The sequence below is a fragment of the Phaethon aethereus genome, assembly GCF_964289735.1.
Source record: "Phaethon aethereus genome assembly, chromosome: 2".
In the NCBI taxonomy this organism is placed as follows: Eukaryota; Metazoa; Chordata; class Aves; order Phaethontiformes; family Phaethontidae; genus Phaethon; species Phaethon aethereus.
Window position 1 is genome coordinate 130640814 of NC_138582.1, and position 23928 is coordinate 130664741.

The 23928-nt window shown below is 36.6% G+C and overlaps 2 protein-coding genes across 3 annotated transcripts; one reads left to right on the forward strand and one right to left on the reverse strand.

The window, feature by feature from the left end:
* Window positions 1–1388: 1388 nt before the first annotated feature.
* Window positions 1389–8233, forward strand: PP2D1 (protein phosphatase 2C like domain containing 1; the record flags this gene model as incomplete). Its single annotated transcript, XM_081996487.1, has 2 exons — window positions 1389–3568; window positions 6981–8233. The coding sequence occupies exons 1-2, from the start codon at window positions 2545–2547 to the stop codon at window positions 8231–8233; spliced, it is 2277 nt and encodes a 758-aa protein (XP_081852613.1). The 5' UTR covers window positions 1389–2544.
* A 1532-nt stretch (window positions 8234–9765) lies between these two features.
* On the reverse strand, window positions 9766–19908 carry RAB5A (RAB5A, member RAS oncogene family; the record flags this gene model as incomplete). Of its 2 annotated transcripts, none has more annotated exons than XM_081996802.1 (5): window positions 9766–9881; window positions 12852–12945; window positions 14756–14878; window positions 15860–15969; window positions 19746–19908. In XM_081996802.1, 5 exons carry the CDS (start codon window positions 19906–19908, stop codon window positions 9766–9768), a joined length of 606 nt encoding a protein of 201 aa, XP_081852928.1. The 2 variants fall into 2 exon arrangements, with proteins under 2 accessions (XP_081852928.1, XP_081852927.1); XM_081996801.1 differs by having other exon boundaries at window positions 15860–16011.
* Between the last annotated feature and the right edge of the window lie 4020 nt (window positions 19909–23928).

Below are 23928 nucleotides of genomic sequence, written 5' to 3' on the forward strand. Positions count from 1 at the left end.
AAATGTATTCCCAGCTGAAATCCTGGAAGAGACAACAGTTGCAAAATAGTTACTTTAAGGTGTGGCTGTATCAAGTTTAAAGAGCAAGCCTCAGAAAATGGAGAAGGCAGAAGCAGGATGAAATTATCAAAGGCTACTCTTGTAATCATGCTGCGGGATATTACTGCTGCTAATCCACTACCGCTGTTTGCGCCGGTGGTGGATTAACAGCAGTTAACAATGGCCACCGAAAGTCAGAAATCTCAGAAGAGAGAATACAACAAAAACCTGTAATATATGCATTTTTGTCTGATATTTCTCATCCAGGCACACATAAGTACTACATGCTAAATAAATAAGCCAAACTTAACTAGCTTAAGAAATATAAACAAACACTATGTTTTCATACTTAGTAGACTGATGATGTATAGGCTGGCAAGCTGAGCGGCTCACGGTGTCAGGATTTTGTGCTATTATGGTGGCTGTACATGTATGCTGTGTGCTGATCTGGGGGGAGGATGTTATGCAAGCAGCTGGAAGGCTTAGCTGCACATCACTTTATAGGACAGAGCAAACATTCAAACAGTTTTAGTTTCATCTGCTGCCTAAGCAACATTGGCATTTTCTCTCTACGTTATCTATGAGTTTTCTTACCCATTTCAAATTATAAGCACAATTATTAGTGCTGGGTTGCCTCATGTTTTCAGCTGGCAGAGTTTTAAGTTGCTATTAACTGTTCATACTGAACATTTGCAAGCCTTAAGCAGAATAATTTGAAAAAGTCCCAGGTAAGATGGTTTAGCTGTTTCTGAGAATAGGATTTGAAAAATATGTTGTTTTGCTCTTATTAAACCAAAAAGCTAATAACTGTTTTATAGAGAAACTCTAAGGTTATCAGGTTTTAAACCAGGGCTTGGGAATTTGGCTGAGATGGCATCAGTAGTGCACCTTTTGTCATTCTTACAAATCTACCCTAATCAGAGCAAGTTACAATACTTTAAAAGTATTTTAAAATATTTGTATTTATTATTTAGTATTTATTATGATTTATTATTATTATTTATATTTTTATATATATGCTGGTTACGAGTGGAGACGTAACAATGTGTAGGTGCTGAATTCAGGCAGTCCCCTCTGCAGCGGCCGGCCTCCGTCAGGGGGTGCCTCACTAGGACTTACTCCATGGCTCTGACTCTTGGGTTTGTAGCACCAGGTGCCAGACCTAAGAACAGTCTCGTATTTTGTCCTGGCTCTCAGTATTCCCTTTGTTATTAACAGAAGACTGAAGGTGTCTTTATATATGCATATCCCCATCACTAGCAGTGGTATTTGGAAGCAGATATTTGAGAGAATGTACATGTGGGAGTGCGGAGAGTCCCAGGACTCAGGAGGCAACACGGCCTCGAGGAAGAAGAATGAGGAGAGAGAGACTGGGCTGAAGAGGAAGGGGAGACCGGAGCAAAGAGCTGAAGTGGGAGAAAGGAGGCGCATGGGGACAGGAGAAAGAGATTAGCTTTGGCTGGGAATGGGCAGAGAGGCTTGTGCTGATTAAACTCGATGTCCTTGCAGTACCTGGCCTCGATTCTGCATTTTCAGCCTCGTTGCTCTTCCACGAGCTCTGTTGCAAAGCGCATCTCTCTTTCCATCCTCATGGCTGGAGAATACAAGAGGGCGTGCGCTGCTGCTCGCAGGTCTCGCAGCCCAAGGAGCAGGGGTGTTTCCCACAGACCTAAAAGCTCAAACATTGCTTGGCTCATTTGATAATATTTTTGTTCTTCATTACACTTTCTTCATTTAGAAATGGACACATTCAAAATCCATCCCACAGGGAAAGGAACATGAACATTGCAAAATCTAGCTCTCATAATCAAGAAAAACAATAGAATATTGTCCACATAAATGTAATTTATCTTCTGTGTGCCTAAATGCAATGGTATAAAATAAAATTTTTTCCAGTTGACTCCTAAAGGCCTCACAACTAAAACTGATCGCAATGAGAGTGAGATTTGATTAGAGACACACCAGCGCTTCTGGGTCCTGTTTCATATCTCCCATGCAAGATTAGCAGATTTTTTGAATCTTAATTTAGAACATGACTTTTTTTTTTTTCCTCTTTTTTTTAATTTGCAAGTAGGAGTTGGACTCCACTACCATGTCTGGACAGTGATGAATAGAGACAGAAAAGCTGATGAGGAACTACTTCATATTGACAGTTCTAACAGTGTGAAGGCACAGGGCTATGCACTGAATCACAAGGAGGAAACAACTGACTGAGACCTCACTAGGTACAAGAATGATCTAAAACGTGTCATGAATGCTGTATTTCCACTTGGAAATTAATTTCTTGAATTTCCTGTATTACTGATTCTGAGCCGAGTTATTAGTTGCAATTTTTATACAATCTCACATGGGTTTCCCAGTTTCTCAACCATTAGTACATAATGATGCAATTCAGAGTTTATAAGAGAATGAGAACAAGGCTTAGGTAAATGTAGTGTTACCTAATATTAAAATATTGAAATATGAAAATATGAAAACTCTTAACATATTCAACTTCTTTATAGAATGACACGCGAGGAAAAGTCACAAGACAAAACAATCCCACCCGATTTTGAACATTCCAGAGATGAGGAAGATCAGCTGCAGAAGGTCACAATTCCACCCGAGAACAATGATTCCAAGTGCATTTCAATTTTTTGCTCTGCATGTCAACAAACAATATACCCATATCACCTTCTGTATCATAAGAAAACCCACAAAGCCCTAACTTTGCTGGGCTTTGACAGCCCACAAACAAAGACTGACAACAAAACACTTTTAGCTCAGAGACAGAAACTAATTTCAAAATTGACCAAGATTCCTAAATATTCTGAGACACATAGGCAGAAGATTGATTATTCATTTGAATTCCTCATGGATAATCACACTCCTACATCATATTGTGATCTTGCTAATATTAATAATCCTAGTACTTCTAAGAAAATAAGTAACTCTTTAATAAAAGCACTATCAATTTGCCAGGATAGAAATTCCACATGGCAGGGAGACATGGAAGATAGATTTATTGTGCTCGACAACTATGGAAATAGGTCAGATACATGTTTTCTGGGGTTAGTTGATGGCTCTCATGGTGTGACAGCTGCAGAAACTGTTGCAGCAGAGCTTCCACTTTTATTTCTTGACCAGCTTGCTCAAATGGATTCCTCCTACAAAATGGATGAGGATGAACAGCAAATTCTAGATTCTTTTGCCACAGTAATCAAGGCAGATTACAGGGAGAAAGAGAGGATTTTCTCTGATAAACCAGGCAGTGACAGGACCAACAAGACCAATACTTATGAATGGATTCACAAAGCGTATGCCAAGTCCTTTTGGAGAATGGATAGACTTTTGCGACTGGGAAGGAATGAGGTTTCCAAAGTTCGCTGGAGTGGCTGTTCAGCTGTTACCTGTTTGGTGGAAAGAATCCCCAGTGAAGAGACAGACGGCACTGAGGAAGAAGAAAGAAAACATTTTGAAAACAACACACACAGTCCATTAGCCAGGACAGCCAAAGGTGTTGCTGGGTTACTGCACATTGCTAACATAGGTATGTACATTCCACACCAGGATATTTTTTTTCTTCTGCCCAATAAAAAAAGAGAAAAAAATAAGATAATCTAGAGATCTGTTGTCAGTAGATATATGGAGGAAAAAACCAGCAATTGCCTTAACCTGACAATTTGAGGGAGACATGATAAATTCCCTTGCAACTGATACTGGTATCAGACAGTAAGTATTAAGCTTATTAGAGAAGTAGTTTGAGTATGATATTTGAGTTAAATCAGTAAAGTCAATTTACTAATATGAAAGACACAATTAGGAAGCATTCCATAATATACAAGTGACCCCTGTAAGAGTAGTAAGGACTTTTTTTTTTTTTAAACAAGGTTTAAGATGTCATCATTTTAGGGCAGGCAATCACAAATCTTCTGATCCCTTCATGTCAATGAAAAATGCTTAAGATACTCTTTTTATTCATTTGTTTCATTTAGACAAAGTGCCACCACATTTTGCTACCAGCAAACTGAAAACATGATCTGTGGGAATCATCTGAACTATTCATTTCTGAAATAAGTTATTTACTGTTATGGAAGATCTATTCAGACCCGTTTCCTTATGAAGTAGAACCCTGCTTTGCCTTTCTATAGTGTAGAAAACCAGTTATTAATTATAATCAGAAACACTGATACATTCCTAATGCTTCTTCACCTAGCCCTACTGCAGGAAACACAGGACAAAGCTCTTGCCATTCTTAGCAATTCATTGCATCTTCCTCCTTTGTGGTTTTTGCTACCAGTTAAGTTCTCTTGTGTACACTCTGTGTACACTACAGCTGTAAGATTACAAGCAAGATGCTTGCTTTCCCATAAAGGAGTACACAAGCAGAATTATATAAAAAAAGCTGTTAGGTGAAGAGTTTCAAATGGATTAGTGTCTTCCAATCTCTGCTTGAAGCACATGCCCAGCACTATAATGCTTTTCTACCACTCTCCCTATCATCAGTAAGGAGTGCGCTAACACTGCAACTTTCCATCAACGGGGCACTCCCTCCTCCTCAGATGAGCATATTCACAAAACTTGTAAGACTTCTTTATATTTCTTCATATGAAATTTGACTGAAATTTATCAAGAGGGTCAAAGATCAGCAGGGAAAGGGAAAACCATTTGAGAGGCTTAATTTTTTTTCTAGGCGGAAAAAAAAATTATCATATTCCACATTTGGAAAAACTGATCCCAGATTTAAAAGAAAAAGTATTTTTGCTTAACAATAATATGCAATCCTCTGCCAGTCAGAGGAACACTATAAAAGAACTTGAACATGCACTGACACTGACCTGTGGTCTGTCCCGCTCTCTCCTCCATTCTCCCAATGCTTGTTGCTATAGCCATGCTTTCTCTACCTCAAGCAAGCATTTTTGCAGCTACCCAAATTTTACTGTTACGGTTATCAAAACTGGTAGTTTAGCACTAGCTCAGATATTCTGTCAGGAGATGCAGTCACACTTTCAATAGAATACGGTATTAACTCACATATAGGTTGTAATGTTTTCAGATGCATTTGTTTTCACATTGTTGGGAAAGAAACACTTTTATTACAGTGAGCTTGAGAGGTAAAATGAAGGTGAGAAAATTTGGCAGAGAATTCACCAAACCAAAATGTTCTAGTTAACCTGCCTCCAACCTTCCCTCCCAGATGAGGTTTTATGCTGGCTGCAATTAAAGATACTGTAAACTCAAGCTCTACTAATGAGTTAAGGCTTGAAGTTCATCAGAGATACTTGAAGCCTTTTATGAATGAAGTCCACATTTTTGAACCACTGCTAAATACACATTTGTTTAGTCTAATACACTTAATTTTCCACCAAATGTATCACAAAGATCTGCACAACATCAAGCTTCATTTTCCCTCCAGGAATGTGTTCTTAGAGAAGTATAGACACGTTCCTTTAGCACCAGGTAAGCAACTGAAGAGGATGATCAGATATGCGGAGAAGGAGATGGTGGCATTGGCCAGCTTTGTCTTCTTCATTTAGTCCCACATTGATAGGTCAGCTAGTTTTCGTTTATTTTTTTGCCCTGTCTCTGGTTTGCAGACAAGAGACTTACATCCAAAAGCAGCTAGATTTTACTCTCTCTTGCAGTCAAATTGTTCCACAAGGGTTATATTATGCCCTTTGTTAGGTTTACAGCTGTTGGTCTTACTCAGAGGGTTCAAAGGAAATTTTAGACAATCTTCTAGCTCTCCATGGAAATCAGAGGAAGGAGCAAGCACAAAGAAACAGTCACACAGCAAAGCTTAAGGCATCTACATTCTATAATCAATAAAAAAAGGTGTGTCCTTCAGTTTGGTAATGCTGAGTCACCTTCTAGAGAAATCTGCCTTCACAGACTACACTTAGCTGTCTCCTACACTAGACAATCCCAATACTGCCCAAGAAATACAACTACTGTGTAAGCTGTGCATACTTATAAACACTTTTCAGAGATCTGTGTCCTAGTCTAGCCAGATGATATTAAAAATGCAATATAAATGACCACACCGCAGCCAGCTTACTGTCTGGAAAGCTACCATCCCACTCAAGTTCCTCCTGTAAAGACACCACTTTTCCCTTATGCCAACACATGGGAGCAGACCAATAATCTCCTCTAACACAAAAAATGGTCTTCTCCCAGCATAGCCATAGAGGATCTCAAACAATACATCGCTTTGTTTCAGAGCTGCTTTCCCTTATGATCTGCATTCATGTCTGATAAGACTAGACTCCTGCAGTGTTGCAATTTCTAACACCTTTCATTCTCACCCCGCAGATTTCAAAAGTGTTGAGGGAAAGGTGAAGTACCTATTCCTACTAAAGAAGTTAGTTCTCGACTTATGATGACTGTGAGAACTCTTGCTCCCTTGGGTCCGTTAACCGAGGAAGAGATTTATGGCATCATGTTAGTAAATTGTAAATTTTACAGGATGTCCAAACTATTTTCAGATACCAGAAATTTTACACTGCTAAAAATAGCCTGAACCTGAAACTTCTTGATGAGTTCATTCAGCCATAGTATTTTTGAAAGCACACACTTTTCTACAAAAAAAAAAAAAGAAAAAAAAGAAAAAAGAGTGTTTGAGAAAATTATACATTCTTGCTTAAAAACCAGTCAAGGTGCGACATTTCTATCAGACTGCATTTTAAGCTGACCTCATAAGAGTTTAGTTGCAGTCAGAAGAAAAAGGTTCTAGAATAGTTTTCTGAATACTGAGAAGGGAAAAAAAATCCACACAGAAAACTTTGCTGTAAAATAGAACGAGATTTGCTGACAGACATATTGGTGCCTGTGGCAGCAGATAATTGAACTATGATCTCAGTTTTTTCCCCCCACTCCTTAGCAAAAGACTGTTAATGTAACAGCAATTATCTCAAAAAAATCAGTACACTGTAATTCAAAATATTATCTTACTTCTATTTTAGGTAATGCACATGCAGTCCTATGTAAAAATGGAAAGAGTTACTGTCTCTCAGAAGAGCACAGCACTTCTAATGTAAGCGAGAGAAAACGCATACTTCAGAACGGTGGAAACATCAGCACTAATGAACCAGATGGATTAGTAGAGGGGTACCTGAGAACCACAAGGGGTCTTGGACACCACGGAGATCCAGTACTGAAAAGATCTGTTATACCTGTACCTCATACTATATCTGTCCCTATTGATGATACTTGTCAGTTTCTTATTTTAGCTTCTAATGGCCTTTGGGAGGTTTTGGATTACAGTGAAGTACTTGCATTAACTCTAACAACATTCACTCAGTATCTGAGAATGTATGAATGTGTTCAACAAAAAGGGACTTCTCTGTATAAATGTCAGTATTTGATGCCCCTCACTGAAGACAACTTAAATGACTCAAAGGCTATCAATGATCTACAAGGTGGAATAGAGATAGCGTATTCCAATAAAGACATTTTTCTCACTGACTCAAAAGGCAACCTGAAACAAAATAAACCAAAATGTTCTAGCAGGAACTATTTGCAAAGTGAAGATGGAGTTCCTAAGGAAACTGATGACCACAAAAAACAAGCTGATCCAGAACTGTCTCTTTCCAGTAAGAATGAAGTAAACTCACACAACAGAGAGATAAAACAGTCTGATTCTAGCACACAAGGTGGCTCTGAAGAACTGGAACAGTTTGAGGGCAGAAAAGTTTATCTAGGTAACAGTTTTCAGCCACAGTCACAGACTGCGGAGCAAGAAGAAATAGACACTGACACTTTCTGTGTGACAAGTCCCAGTCACACCCATAAACAGCTGCAAGAGAATGTACTGGCAATAGCATCTAAAGACATGAAACAGCTCCCAAAAGATACAAAAGCATACATTTCTAATTATGACTCATGTCCACAACTGGCAGAAAAAATGGACTCCAAGATATTTTGTGACAAACCTGCAAGTTACACTGGTCAAGAACTGCTAAAGACTGTATCACCAACAGGTTCTAAATCACCACCACAGTTTGAAGAGGACACAAAAACATACCCATCCAACTGTGAATCACAAACTGGAGGAAGAGGCAGAGTCACCTCTGAGACATTCTACGACAACGCAGCAAGCTACATTAGTGAGCAACTGGTAAAGGCTGCATTAGCTGCAGGTTCAAAAGATAATATTACTATTTTGATCGTACTTCTAAATGGATGCAATAGGATACCCAATTACCTCAACACTTAAAAATTTATCATAGGATAATTGGAGTGCCACAGTACATATAGTAGAAGCTTATATCTAGCTGTGTCGTAAGTTACTTGCAATCATCTTAAATGCTGAACCATATAGTAAATCAGACATCTTGTCTGGAGCTGTGCAAATGCAATAAAACCTTCTGAAACTCCCAATAAGAAACAGTAATAAAAAAAAATTTTTTTAAACCACTTTATTCAAACCTGAGCACCTCAATATAAAACTAAACACTGGTGAACTGTCATTTTCCTTGCTAAACCCAGATTACTGCAAATTTAAAATCTGCACAAGTAAGCTTCTGCTATCAGTTCAACATTTAAATAGACTAATTCATCTCTTCTGACACACTTGGTAGATTTCATATAATGAAAATAACTAAAAGAATTAGTGCAATATACTGGACAGATCAAAATAAAATGTACTTTGGAAAACAAAGTTGCAAAGTTCATTACTGACAGACAGCAGTACTTATGTTACAGGAGCATCATTTCTTACTGTTCTAGCCATAAAGGAAGAACTTAGAACCCCCTTTGATTAGAGAGGAAAAACGTTAGCTTTAAGTAACTGTACATTCTGTATACCTTTAAGCAACTCTTAAATATTACAGAAAGTATTAAACAAATGTAGACTACAATGCAAGTACCTATTTACAGTACATCAATATCCAAATTTAAAATCAAGTTGGATGTACATAATTGTTAGTGCACTATTGTTTTCCTTAGGGGAAAAACAAACTGTAATGGCCAGCAATGATCAAAAAGAAGAAAGAAGTCACAGACACCGAGTTTGTTGTGGTTTTACTTGAAGAGCTCCTACAGTTTGTAGAGAGAAAAAAAAAATCTTAAGTCATAAAGTTGAATTTACTGGTCTGTACCCTCCGAACACATTAGAAATGAAGTTAAGCTTGATTTATCATTAATTCCTTTAGATAACTAACTGGGTTGATATAATTTACATACAGTGTACCAACTAGACCTCCACTTTTCTGCAAGCACAGGGTTCTTAAAATTGTTAATGCAAGTATTATTTGTAATTAAATTATTAAACTATGGAATGTATAACTAAACAGTAGATACCTGCAGAAACAACTGGTTGCATCAATACTGTGAATAAGTTTAAGTAATTTTTAGACCCTGTTTCTAAAAAGGTTTTGAAGCACAACTAAGAATTATGGAATGTCCCAATTCTATTTATTGTAACAGTAATCAGTATTGAGGCTACACCAACTGGCCAATTAGGTCCACAGAACGTAGTTCTTCTATACCCCTAATGGTAAGTGATTTTTATAACCTTTCAGCTGAAGGAAGTTTATTCCGCTTCCATCTCTCCTCTACAGGCAGTGGTGGATACATGCATGTTAAAATTTTTTAAAAAAATCAACTCTGTATCATGAACTTGACTATTATCATAAGTCTCTTCGCTGTTTGGAAGCTGTACTGGGCCAGGTTAAGCACTCCAATTCCACGGTTATTAACAGTTAGGAAGCAGAAGAATATTCAGGACAGTTTAAAGCAATTGATGTTTTAGTTACTACAACATTGACTCTTGGGTGGTTGCGTGGGTTCAGTAAGGTCTACTCCTCTTCCTCTGGCAGAGCTGGCTCCTGCACTCTGTGGTTCATTCTTGGGCAATTTTTTTGCTATAAAATTAACAAGAAGTAAGAGTTAAAACTGAGATCGTACTAAGATTAAATCACCTGAGTACACAAACCATCAACACTATTACTCTATAAGCACATCAATACAATCGCTATAAAATCTGATTTGATTCAATGGGTTGGTAATAACAGAAGTTAAGACACTTAACTGCTTAATGATTAACTACCTTATCTATGATTTTCAAAAGTGAAATGCATTAGTAATTTCAGCAGTAAAATATATCTGCACAGGTATGCTATGCCAGTAAGTGATGGCTCTTGTGGGAATCCAGCTACAGAGAACAGGCTTTAAGATCAGGATGTTAGTGCTAAAACATACAGAAAGATTGAAAAGGCACAGAACACAGAAATGGCTCAAACTACTGCCCAGCTATCTAGCCAGAATAGGTATTTGCATACAACATATAAAATGGCCCTCAGCACTAGATCAAGCCTCTCCTCTTTTTTCAAACTGTCCCTCCTCTCCAGCTCTTTCAAGTGAATTGACTGTGATAATTTCTTTGTTGCCTTTGTAGCTCCAGGATACCTCCTTGGTCCTGACATGAGAAATAAGGATGACAAATGTTACCTCTCTGAGCAGTAGCCCCTCCTAGCTTTCTCTCCATCAGAAAAGTTCTACATAAAAGGACTTGCGTGAGGCTGTCTTGCCCATGTTACCAAGAACCAACAACCATCCCTGTTCTACAGTTTGGCTGCATGCTTCGACTCCGAAGTAATTACTTTGGCCAGCTTTTTAAAGAACAACTTTTCCTAAAAGGAATAAATTGCAAGTACAACAGCCAGAAAACCAGCAGAGTACACATCAATAAGATGTGTTGTGGTTCTAGATAATCTCAGGGTGCTAGGTAATCTCACCTAGGCTCCCTTTCCCACAAAAGGCTGGACCAGATGATCTTCTGAGGTCCCTTCCAACTTGGGCTGTTCTATGATTCTGTGATAGAACTCGGGAGTACACCTGGTACTAAGCTGCTGAGACAGTACAAAGGGACAAAGCACCAGAAGAAAAATGTCTTCAGAGCACTCTCGTTTTGCATTGTAGATAGAGTTCAGAACTGTAAATTAACATAAATTTTTTAACTGGAAGTTATGAATGAGCTCTAAAGCAGCCAATTCACAAGCAGCTGTAGCTTGCATCCCTCAATTCTGTACATGTTCTCATTTTCTCCCATTTTTGAGGATCATAGTTATACATCATCCCAATAACTCCAACCATGTTGTGCAAAAGGCCATTCCAAGTTCCATGCAATACTTGTATCCTTGTCAAGATTTCCTTTCAGGGTCCTTTGCTGCAGAGATCTTGTTCTGATGCACTGACAAAGCTGAATTTCACCCAACAATGTGAAAGAATACTCACATGGACAACCAACCTTGCAGACAAAATACCCAGGTACTAATTGGGCATTGTTTCCTCAAATTTACTTTGTATACTTCATTAAACTATGGAAATGTAAGAATTACTGTTGATATAACAAATTACCAAAAATATTATTAGAGTTTGGGGATTAATTTTCCTTTTTATTTTTTAAACAAGATGCAAACAGCACCTTTAAACAAATTAATTTTAATGTTTCACCAGAACAGTGTGATTGAGCATTTCTGTATCATTAAATGAAGGCCTATCTTGAGCATTGATGAGAAAAATACTCTTTGCACTCATACTGTTATGTTTTTTTCCTCCCAAGTATTTATAGTTAATATGAAGCAAGTACTTATTATAAAGTGTTGCTATAGTGATAATTTAATTTGCATCTGCTAGAAGTTTTCACCACACCACAAATTACCTTTTGCTTTACTGACTGGGAATGCAGAAGATAAGAGCTATTGGAAACATTTAATTTTATAGCAGTGCTATTTTTCACAAAAGGAAGTGGGATTGAGAGGTCACTGTAGTGCAAAACACAAAACAGATTTAATAAGGTTATTTGACACTATACATTACTATTCCCCAGTAGCAGAGTCACTACTGCGATGAAGGTGATTACTAAATAGGCTGGTGACCAACCTAAAAATGCATATTTTATTAACAATGAAATACTATTTTGTGTCTATCAATGGGATTCACAAAATTTCTTAGTAATTTATACTTACTATTACATGTTAGCAACTTTACAGAAATCCCTACAATTATTTTAGGGCTGAAAACATATTAGTAAATTTACTTTTCCACAAAAGTGTCCTTTACTTATACTTGGACATTGAATTTAAGCACATATTGTCATCTTTGTTACAGCTTCTGGGTTTCAGATAGCTGCGTTTGGAATTCAAAGAAAATTTTAACACAACAGTGTATTTAGCAAATACTTTGTTTAGAATAAAATTAACACTTTTTTTTTTAAAGCAAGTCCATTATCATCCTCCCATTTTGAAATGCTTCCAGCTTCAATTACCACTGCCTCCTAAAAGGTACATCAATCCAGGTTCTGCACCTATCCAAGGCAGTGTGGAATCTGCTGCAAACAACATACCATCAAAAGGCACACAGGTATACACTTTCACTTACATTCTTACATTGATTTGATTAACAAATGGCAAATGCATTTTACGATTAAGAAAAGCTGTGTAAAGCTTTTTATGATTACCTATACCATGGGAAAGTTGGTTTTTTGTATGGAACAACTAAAGCTTAATTTTGCTTGAATATGAAGCAGCACAAGTTTTCATCATGGAATCAAAACAGGTACGTGGAATTTGCTGACAGAATTCAAAAGTAACCTATCTTAGCTGTTCCAAGTTAATCCAAGTGTTTTCGTGCTTGACAGAAGACCTGTGCAACTGTGCTTCAAGTAAGTTTATCTGACTTCTGAACATCAGAAAGGATGTGAAAGGTCCTAAGAAAACTTCAGTGCCAGAAATAATTTAGGTGAAAAACAAAGATCTTGGATTAGGAAGATGTGGTGGTATGTCTCTCGTGAAAACAATTCCCTTAAATTCTCAGTTTGTTCATAAACTCACCAATTGCCATGAATATTTCATTTACATTCATAGATGTTTTGGCAGACGTTTCCATGAACAATAAGCTGTTGTCATCTGCATAAGCCTGTGCTTCCTGGAAGTTAAAATAAGAATGCAATACTTCATTTTAAAAAAAAAAAATTTTTTTAAATCACATTATCATTACACATTGCACTTTTATTGCTACTAAGGAACAATTTCTATACCATTTTGGAAGGCGGTTTGTTGAAACACTCATGTGACAATGTGTTAATCATCAGCTATAAAGAAGTTACAATTCCATCAAGCAGTTAAACATTGAGAAATGAAATCTTAAAAATCCTTACTCATCTTAAAAATATCCACATCAAAAATCTCAGGCAAAATTAAATAATAAATAAAAATATTTATTAAAAAGATAAACCTGATCCAGAACACTAGCTGTGATAGCAACAACAAATAAGCTCCAGAAACTGCCATCAAATGTCAGAAAGTCTACTATTACCCTGGAAAGAAGGCAGTTTGTGAACTATCTCAAATCTTTCAGCCATTGAGGCAGATGGATCAGAACAGTTTCATTATCCTGACAGAAATTCACAATTATAAAACAAATAAGCAACATTTAATATCTTGCCATTTTATAAAGTTTCTTATTTTTGCCACTTCCTGTCAGCCAATTCAGCTGAGAACCTCCAGCTTCTTACGATTATGTAACTGCCTTTGCATTCAATACGAAATCTGCAAAAAGCCAAACTACAGAATGCCTATGATGAAAAAATCTACAGCATTCTATATTCATTTAAGTGACATCTGCTAATATCTATGTAACTATATCTAAGGTAACACATTAACAAATACTTAGAAATCTAAAGTGTGCTTTGCAATGAGAAAGGATAGTCAAGCCTGCAAGGAGCCCATAAATCCACATTAACAAAAAAAGAACATTTGAAAAATATTAAGATTGAAATTGTACAAAAAATAGTAGTTCTACTTTGGTAATTAAATTTGATTAGGTTTTTGACTGTGCACACATGTATGAAATTTTTGTTAAATACAACAATTTTTCAAAAAGTATGAAGGTCTTCTGTCACACAGCTTTATGTTACAATTGAAATGGAAGTATAAAATTAGAAAATGGCGTTGTTGAATTCTGGCATAAAAATACCTAAAACACTTGCTAACCTTCATAGTCTGACTCCTATAGTTACAAAAGGATTACGATATACAGCAGTAACTCACACAGTGACACCAAATACAGATTAAAACTGTGAGAGAATTAATGACTAATAAATACGATCTTAATTCAAATTCAGTCAATCATCAATGGACTAGAACCATCTGCAGTTAAGTTGTATTTGCTTTGGAAGCTATCTTCTGATGACTTGGCTAAGCTTTCTAGAATATAAAACATAGCAGTGAGAGTACCAATATATTGACTGAACGAAAAAGTGCCATGAAAAGCACAATTAGAACTTGAACATTGCTTCAATAATATACCCTAAGCAAGTTAAGCACATGAATCAGATTTGTATCATATACAATAACCAAAATTCTCCTGCTGACAAGTCAGAGAGAATGGTTTGCACTGAGAGTTACTGCTATCTCATCCATTGAAACTCTAGTTACTGGTAATTTCGGGTAGAAGACAGGAAGAGGTCACATCAAAGAACAGAAATTCAATTAGCCTTAAAGATATGCAAACAAATTAGTTATTCCTCAAACTTAATTATTCACAAAAGTCTATTACTACATACCACCTGTACAGAAATAGATTTTTCAGTAGCATGTATAATTTAGTCTCAGTTGATGTTTGTATTTAACAGCATTTAACAACGACCTAGGCTATGCATATAAGCTCCTCCTAGGTTTATTTACTTTCTATTCCAACAAAATGCTATTTCTATAAACAGAAGTTATGTACATACCTGGAAATCCACAGCTCTTTTGTTAGCTAGATCAGCTTTGTTTCCTGCTAAAGCTATTACAATGTTAGGACTTGCTTGTCGCTGAAGTTCTTTGACCCAATTTTTCGCTCTGGCAAATGACTCCTGTTAATGATTGCAAAGTGATGCAATTGAGTTTTATCATCCTTTTGTACTCACCTATTATCCCCATCTCTGTTATCTATACTTCAAGCAAAAGGCCAATGCAAGATGCTACCTTTGTCCAAAGGCACGTTCCAACTTGCCAACTGAGCTTTTAAAATGAAACATTCCTACCTTACTTTTCAAATGTGCTTAGTTGGGATAATGCTGAAAAAGTACATAAAGATAGGAAGGTCTTTATGCAGACAGAGTAAGGAAAGAGAAACGGTTAAGAGAGAAAATGGAAATTTTAATTTCTCCTCTAGAAGAATCAAGTTTATGAACAGCTTTATTGAAAGGGTTTCACAACACTTTCTAATTAATGAGCAGTGTTCATTATGGTACAGGGTTTCTGGGGGTTTTTTTTGAGTGTTTTGGTTTTTAAGTCTTACTTTACCAAAAACAAGTGAGACGTATCTATTTAAGTTCAAATAAAAAGAAAATCAAATAACCTTAGGTTTTGGTCTCAATGGCTTGTGCTACCTTTCCAATTCTTACCGTAACTTGCAATAATACAATATTAAAATAATGTCTTTCACCATCAGAAATAAACGGCCATCAGCAATGTGGCGAGACTAACAGCTCAGTTCTGGTGAGCTGATTTAAAGGTGGATTTCAAACACTTCTACAATGGAATTTGCTTTCTTCCTCTCTTTTTCAACGCAATAAAAAAAACCCCTAGAAATGGTCTTTTGGCAAGAACTTTACAGACACAATTTAACATTACATAGTCCAATACGAAGTGAGCAACCTGATCTAGTGAAAAACGTCTCTGCCCATGGCAGGGGTGGTTGGACTAGATAACCTTTAAGGTCCCTTCCAACCTAAACTATTCTATGAAATGAAGAATTGATTCACACAAGTCAGTAGAAAAGAATAAGGAAAGATAGATGCAAGGCTGCTAACTTCCAAATCCCCCTTGTGCCTCCATAATAGAGTACTTACCTCATTTGTAATGTCGTATACCACTATAGCTGCTTGTGCTCCTCTGTAGTACATGGGTGCTAAACTGTGGTACCGCTCTTGCCCAGCTGTATCCCAAATTTCAAATTTTACTGTTGTATCGTCGAGACATACAGTCTGGGTTAGAAAAGCAGCTACAAAAAAGATAGAGGCGCTGAAACTAGAAGTCTGCTTATATCTCTATATTCATATAAAATTACAGAGATGCAAATATGATTTCCTTGAACAATTCAAGACTATTATTAAAATATAGGAGAATTGAAGCAAGAATTAGCTGATAGACCAGCAACTCTGATCAACACAGAGCAGTTACTTAACCAGTCTTCCTCAAATTAAAGGCATAAGAAAACAATAATTGGAAAGAATTCTTTTTTTTTTTTGGTAATAGTGATTCTGAGTAACCTCAAACCTTCTCATAAGTCTTCCAGATACATTTCATCCTGCTTCTACAGACTATACAAAGTACCAGTAACAGCATCCCATCATGCTATACTCCAACAGTTCAGGTATCTACAGTTCTACACATTTACATTACTTGAATAGTACCCTAAAGCCTTGATTTTTCAGCTCCTGAAAACTCCACCTTAGCTAATGGGTATGGAAGGAAGAATCACTTCTCAGAAGTTCTTGTTCTTAAAGCAGACATTTTTGACTTTGCAAGTGGTCTCAAGAATTAATTTCAGCATAGTTTTGGCAGCCTGCAGTTTCAGGGGAACTTGCATCCACTGCCACTACAGCTGAATAAATACCGTAAGTAACAGTCTTCTAATTACAAAAAACAGTAAGTAACTTATTCCAAGTCTTCAAACAGTTACTCCTAACAAAGATTTTCCATTCAGATTAAGGTACATATTAGAAATACAGCGGTGTGTATCCACACAATATAGAAACCTATATTACAAAACTAAGCTAGAATCTCAAGAATTTCTGGGGGGAGGGAAAAAAACCAAACACTGAGAAGTAAGATTTCCTTCTACTGGGTTCTCTTAACCCTTTTGAGTTTTAACTCAGCCATCTGTTCTACCTTAGCTTTTGAAGTTTAAAAATAAGCACACAACTGTTACAGTGGTCTGACAAGCTGTCTTGATTACCTGCTTTAATAGTCACGTTGTTTGCCCAGTTACAGTACCCAGCAGAAAATGCAACAAATCCAAAAATTTAGATGGAAGTTTAAGTAATCCAGCATACATGCTTGGAGTTGTTTTTCCAGTCATGACAGACATTTAGTGAAATATCATAGACTGGCTTGCCCTTGCTCCTTCCACAAACAAACAACAACAAAAAAATTTTTTTAAGACCTTCCACTTAATGAAATGCTAAAAGAAGCCCCCTACTTGGCTGAACTGGGGACTCTCATCTCTAAGCATACTGACAGATCGTGGCCCATTTAAATCGAATTCTGAAGAGGCACTGACCCATAACCCTTGCATACCTGGGATACTACCCTGTCCCACATACTGCAAAACATCATAGCCTATGAATCATTCCAAAACTACTGCAACTTTCAACTCAACTTATTACGGTAAACCAAAAGCAAGTCAATCTTGCTTTATAAAAAGGACAAGGTAACCAACATAGAGAAGCTGAGTAGCTAAGTGGTCAGGTGTTCCTGCTTTAGGGATATTAGCATCCATCATAGATGAGCAGGCAGGTTGGAGAAGGTAAAGGCTTTGATGTTCCAATGCTAAATCACCATAAATCTCTCCAAATGCTGAATATCCAAGGACTGGTAAAACAGGCTCCTCTTGGAGCCTGCTCCCTAACCAGCCCAGAACCAAAACAGATTAAGAAAACCCCATACATCCTGCATCGGACTAAGGGCTTCCTCCTCAGAACCAGCTCAATGTTGTATTTCTCCAAGGCAGAGACGAGATGTTAAACAAGTGGGATTTGAAGTTCTTATAAACATTATTCTCTTCAACAGAAGAATGTACCTACACTCCATAAATGAAGGGACATACTCAGAAAGAGAATTAAACAAGGGTTTTATTCTATGACATCCTCTTGTTTTTGTTGAAAGGAACATTTCAACCACCATAAAATGCCAGTCAATTTCTGCAAACAAGGTACCTTTCATCGATCTTGCAAGGCCATATTAAATTGACAATTAATCAGCTGTGTTAACTATCTGAAAGCCTATCACCCTTAAGAGCCATATTTTTGTCTTAGGCAACTAACAGGTATTGCTACACTAGTCTGAAGTGGCAAAAACACACCACCACCATCCAACATGTCTGCCTCTAACTGCACTCTCAGATGTTTTTATTCCGATTCACAATGCACATAAGCCTCTCTTTGCTAAAAGACCCTTTTGTATACAAAGAAAATTATGCCTTAGGCAACTACAAGCTACAGTTATACAGCTTTCTCTACAGAAAACTTTTTCTGAATCCCAACATTGTTGCATTTAGTATCTCTCAGCTGTATTATATGGCATTTCCCTGTTTCTATTTTATATAGAAGAGGCACAAATTAATACAGAGATTATGCTAAACTCTATACATCTGAACTTGAACTTAAGCTCTTGTTTAACGTTTGTACAGATTTTAAACAGTGTAACAGGGTTTGGGTTATCCCTAGTTCCACCCAGATGCTAAAACAAGAGAAAACAAAAAGGAGGTTAAATGAACTGGAGATTGCTGAAAGTGAACAATGAATTTAACAGTTTTGTTTTTTCTTAAACTAAAAACCACATTCATATGGGGAAGTTAATTCACTATTGATCTTTGAGAATGCTCTCCATATTACCACATCATTATAATACTTATTACATTAATCATGAGATAATATAGAAACCTTTCACACTAACAGCTGTCCTAAAGCCATTATAAAATGCACAAAGCCAAAAGTGAGCACTAGTAAGACTCCTAAAGGAGAAAAAAAGTGGTTCTCTATTTATGCTGACAGATACAAAGTAACATGTAACATGTTAATAAACATGTAACAGCTAAAAATAGGATAAAAACGTGATGCAATGAAATTCAGCTTGTATTTATTTTTGTAATGTAGCTTACAACTGTTCATGTGTAAAGACATATACAGACCACTGAAAGGGCTTCACATAAATATTACAATGAAACAGTCCGATGCATGCAAGCAGCAACAGGGACTATAGAGAATATTTATCAATCCATAATATCCGTATTTTGTTTAAGTCTGTACGCCATTAGGTAGTTTTAGGATAAGTTTAAAGTTATCCAAGGAGGAATACAGCTGAAAGAACAAACAACATAAAATATAACTGAAGAAATCTGTCAGGGTGGAGGGATAAAATCCATTCACAGTTAAACAGTTGAGCGGTTTTTGTTTGTTTGTTTGTTTGTTTTTAATTCTAGTAGCCAGAACTTGTTTTCTTTGAAGTCACAAAATGTAAAAACAGCACATTAAAGTCTGTGATTACTAACAAAGAAAAGTATATCCAGAAATGTAGCAAGTTCTCCCAAATCAAAAGCAAAGCCAGGATCGATAAATGACAACACAACCTTTTTGGAAGATGCAGCACTTTGTTTTCACAGAAACTAAGTTCTTAATTCTTATTAAGCAGTTATTTCACACATTAAGCATAGAGCACAATTAAAATAGCTACATATCCACCCACAAACAAAATCTAACATCAAGCCCAATGTTCAAAACTATGCAGTTCAAGCACACATTTGCTTTCTTCACTTGACACAGATGTTTGCTACAGCCTTGTGCCAACTACAACTTTTAACTTAGAAAGTTACAGTTCTCAGTTAGAGACACAGGGCTCAAGATTTGATCCTCGCTGTCAATGACCCACTGCAGAAGTGCCATTACATTCAACGCTGTCAAGGGCAAGAACAATATAAACTCAACATGAAACAAATCAACAGGATAACTTTCTCACCTCCAATCGTACTTTCTTGAAACTCATGAAACTGTCCTTTTACAAAACGAAGCACCAAACTTGATTTGCCAACTGCAGACTCTCCTAAAAGTACTAGTTTGAACTGGCAAATTTTATTTCCAGCATTTGGCCCATTGGGTCTTGTTGCTCCTCGATTAGCCATGGCCAAATTAGAAAGAAGTCCTTTGTTTCAAGCTCTTGAAAGCAAGTTCCAGGATTCAGACCTCAGTGGTGCTTCTGCCAGTAACAACCTGTTTATGAAAAGACAGTGGGTGGTGTTAGATTTACAAAACCAGTAAGAAGCATCTAATTCACTAGTACAACATGCATTACATATCACTTGTCCTAATATTTACCAAAGGCAACAGGTCAGAGTACAGCTACCATCACTGTTGAGATGTCAACTATAGACAAAATCTATGACAAATGAACCAGTTATCTTCTTCAGTACCTAGTCTTCCCATTAAAGCTTCAAATTAGGATATTAAAATGCAATTGTTTCTTCTTGCAAGATTTCAGTCTCATTTCTTAACATATCAAGACTGAAGTATAACACAACAGATTCAGACTTCCACATTATTGTTAAAATATCAAATGACAAGAAACAGTAATTTTTTTTCCATAATCCTGCTATTGCTAAGCGATATTCCCAAGTCAGCACTACTAAAGGATGCTAAAGAATTGAGCAAATTGGGAAAACTTAATCAACCACATCAAGTCCTTTGCAAGTATGTTTCATCAATTCACTTCTATCATGTATATCAAATGCAATTTCCTTAAATATACAGATCTTGATGTACAAATCACTAATACCTTCTCTAGTTAACAACTGTACTTTGAGAAACAAAAATACAAAGTCTTCTATATGTAGAAAAATGGATTTTCTTGATCAGTAAGAATTCCAGATCACTTCATACAAGCCACCAGAGAACTTACAGAATTACATGATGATAAATTGGTATTTCCAATACTAACACATATCCTACAGATCAATATTCACAGAAATCTTTGTTAAGAACACGTACGAACAGTGTATACCTTAGTCTACTTACTCTTCTTTCAAACTCCTTAAAAAAACCCCAATATTTATTCATATGGACAGGGAAGCCTTTAGACTCTGCTGTTATGTATCACTTCTGAGCCTAATATTTATGCTTTTAAACACTTAACAGTAGAGATTAATTCTTTTTGCAGACATGACTGGCATAATAATTTTCTGTATTCTTTCCTCCCAGTTCCCAAAACAAAATTCCAAGTCAGCCCACAAGAAATATATCTAAGTGATGGTCACTCATCTCTCAGTGAGAGAAACATCTGCTTCCGTACTTCTGATACAAAAAACCCCCCAAAAAACAGCCTGTAACTTTGTCCTGCTACAGTTGACTATTTACTTGAATTGTGCACACTTATTTTCACTAGATTTTCTAGCATCTAGGATGCAAGCAAGTTAGAGCACATTCTCGTAAAGCAGAAAACGGCTTTAATATATATGTTGCAAAAAAGCAAGCACACCTACTACTTTCAAATGACTTCTTGCTGTGTCTTCCTCATCGTAAAGCAACTACATTTTAAACCAAGCAGTAGTCTTTAGCCATCTTCCCATTTCAAACCACTTAGCACATATGAGGCACTTGAGCATTCCAGTTTACTACAGACCTAGCTCAGACACGAAGCCTTCACTCTCCTTCCTAACTCTTCCTTTTACAAACCCAACACAAGTTCTGTAGAATCGACTTTTCTGGAAAGTGCTTCTAGCACTCTAGCAGAACCCCATCCTTCACTAACATACTCCCTTACAAATTAATTTCCATGCAATAAGTGAGAAAGAAATCTTAGCATTATTTCTTCACCAACATAACAGATGAAAAACTGGTATTTTATTTCTCACTGTAAACAGAACTTGAACGTAGGTCTTAGGAAAAAAATATTTTCAACATCTTAACAACACTCCTATTTGCTCATGTTACTCCTTTTCCCATACCTCTCAAAAGAATTTCTCTTCTTCCAGGTAGGATATTCCAATTCTGTATTCATTCTTGTCTGTCCTGAGTTTGCGTCCTGTTTGACTATTATGATATCCTTAATCAACTGATTTTTTTTACATTTTTAGTTGCACAACATGATCTAATAAATATCTAATTTTAGATACATGTTCTTACAAAGATGTGAAAGTGTACCACCATGAATGTTTCTATGAAGCGAAAAAGCCCCTTCTTATCCCACCACCATTATTAAGTATTATGATAGTTACATATTAAAATTCCTACTCATTAAATTAATTTTGGTTGAATATTTTAGAATACAGAAATGGATCCAGTTATTTTTAAAACATCAGACTTTTCATCCTTACAGCATAAAACAATTAATGCACAGCTGGTGTACTGGTTCTTGGGCAAGACTCTTCCCTCCCACTACATGTGCTGCTGAATACATTTCAGAAGTTGTGGAGTAATTTGGATAAAAACGGATCAGTGACAACAGTTAATCTCTCCCTAATTATACTACAAGAGAGAAAGCAGCAAGGCATCGCCAAAATATAGGTAGCTCAGAATACCGTTAGCCATTTATCTTTTCCCTTGGAAAAGTAATAAAGACAATTAAGTTATTTCTATTTTAAAATGAAATACATGTTTGCTGTAGCATTCTAGTGTGTTTGGATAACCATGAAATAATTTAAAACCCTTTAATCTTAAGTCATCCCATGTTTTTCTAGACTTTGCAGCATTAATAAAGACATAAGGGCTACCTCCCATGACCATGCCAGTTAGTACTCTACGGAGCAAGTGACTTACAGACAACACACAGAGAGGAAATCAACCCAAGACACTGGTTACTCGCTATGACTACTTTTTTGCTTGCTGTCTCCCATATTGAGGGCAAAAGGAGGCACAATAGAAAAACATGCAAAATTGATTTAACTTACATAATATCAATTTGTTTCAACTGGCCATTTACAGCTTTTAGTTATCCTGATTTCTATCACTTACCAGAGAGTAATTACTACCCCTTGCAAAACTCCTTCAGGACCCAAAGCTGAAATAGTTGTTGAGGAAAAAAATGCCCAATTAAATTTTTATAGATGCCCAAGCTACAGAAGCTGTAGTTACCAGAGAACTTCAAAGTTTACACCCTTGTAACATCCCTCACCAGAAATCATTCCAGAGATTCAGACACCGTATACAAAAATAACTAGCTTTCAAGCTGATAGAGATCATGCTACCTGGAAGGAAGGCCATCAAGTCCCAGAAACTTACTGCAAACATCATTTATTCAATAGTCACATCAATATGTGACTATCTAATAACTCAATAATAAGACCTGCCACAGACATACCACCCTCTTATTCAGCAGGTCACAAAAAAAAAAAAAGACTGAAAGCCTAACAGAGCACAAGAGCACATCCAGATGATTTTGATATGTTAAAAGAGTCACTAACACCTTTTGTAAGTGTACATGGAAATCATAATATTTTGAAGTTTCAGATGATATTGAAACTGTTCAGTAAGTTCACAACATGGCAGCACACAAACATGAAAAACAAAGAAAAAATTTTCTTAATCTGAAGAGAAGGAGTACTACAGTTTGACATAGCCATTACAGAACGTTTTTGGCCTGTTCTTTTCACATTTGCATGCTGATAGCGCCTCACAAGGATTTAAAAGTAGACTTCAATGCTACAGAGCCCACACATGCTCCAAGCCTCAAGTCTCATTCATTCTCCAGTTCCTTAAGTCATTTGTAAAATACTGGCCTTGAGAACCATAAAAAAAGCACCACACAAGAGAGAAGTGCTCCATTCAGTACCCTATACACACGCACTGGAAATTCAAGTTTTTGACAAACCAGTTTCAAGACAATTCTGAACACTTACTTCAAGGGCTTAGCAGCCATGCTTATTTCTTACCCTTAGCTTTGGGGAAAATCTCCAGGAAAACATCCACTAACATGTCCCCACGCCCCATTTTTGTATGCTAAGCAAAATTTGCAATCTATTGACATGTTTGGAACATGTGAAGACAGCCAGCCTTGAAAAGACATTTTCATTCAACTACACAAAAGCAAGTACACAACTGTTTGACTTGAACCCTTGACCAAGCTCTTAACCTGGTATGTATGGAAGTTATGCAAGGGAATTACTTATATAAAAATCTGCTGAGGAAAATACTGTTAAAGTTTCTTAGAC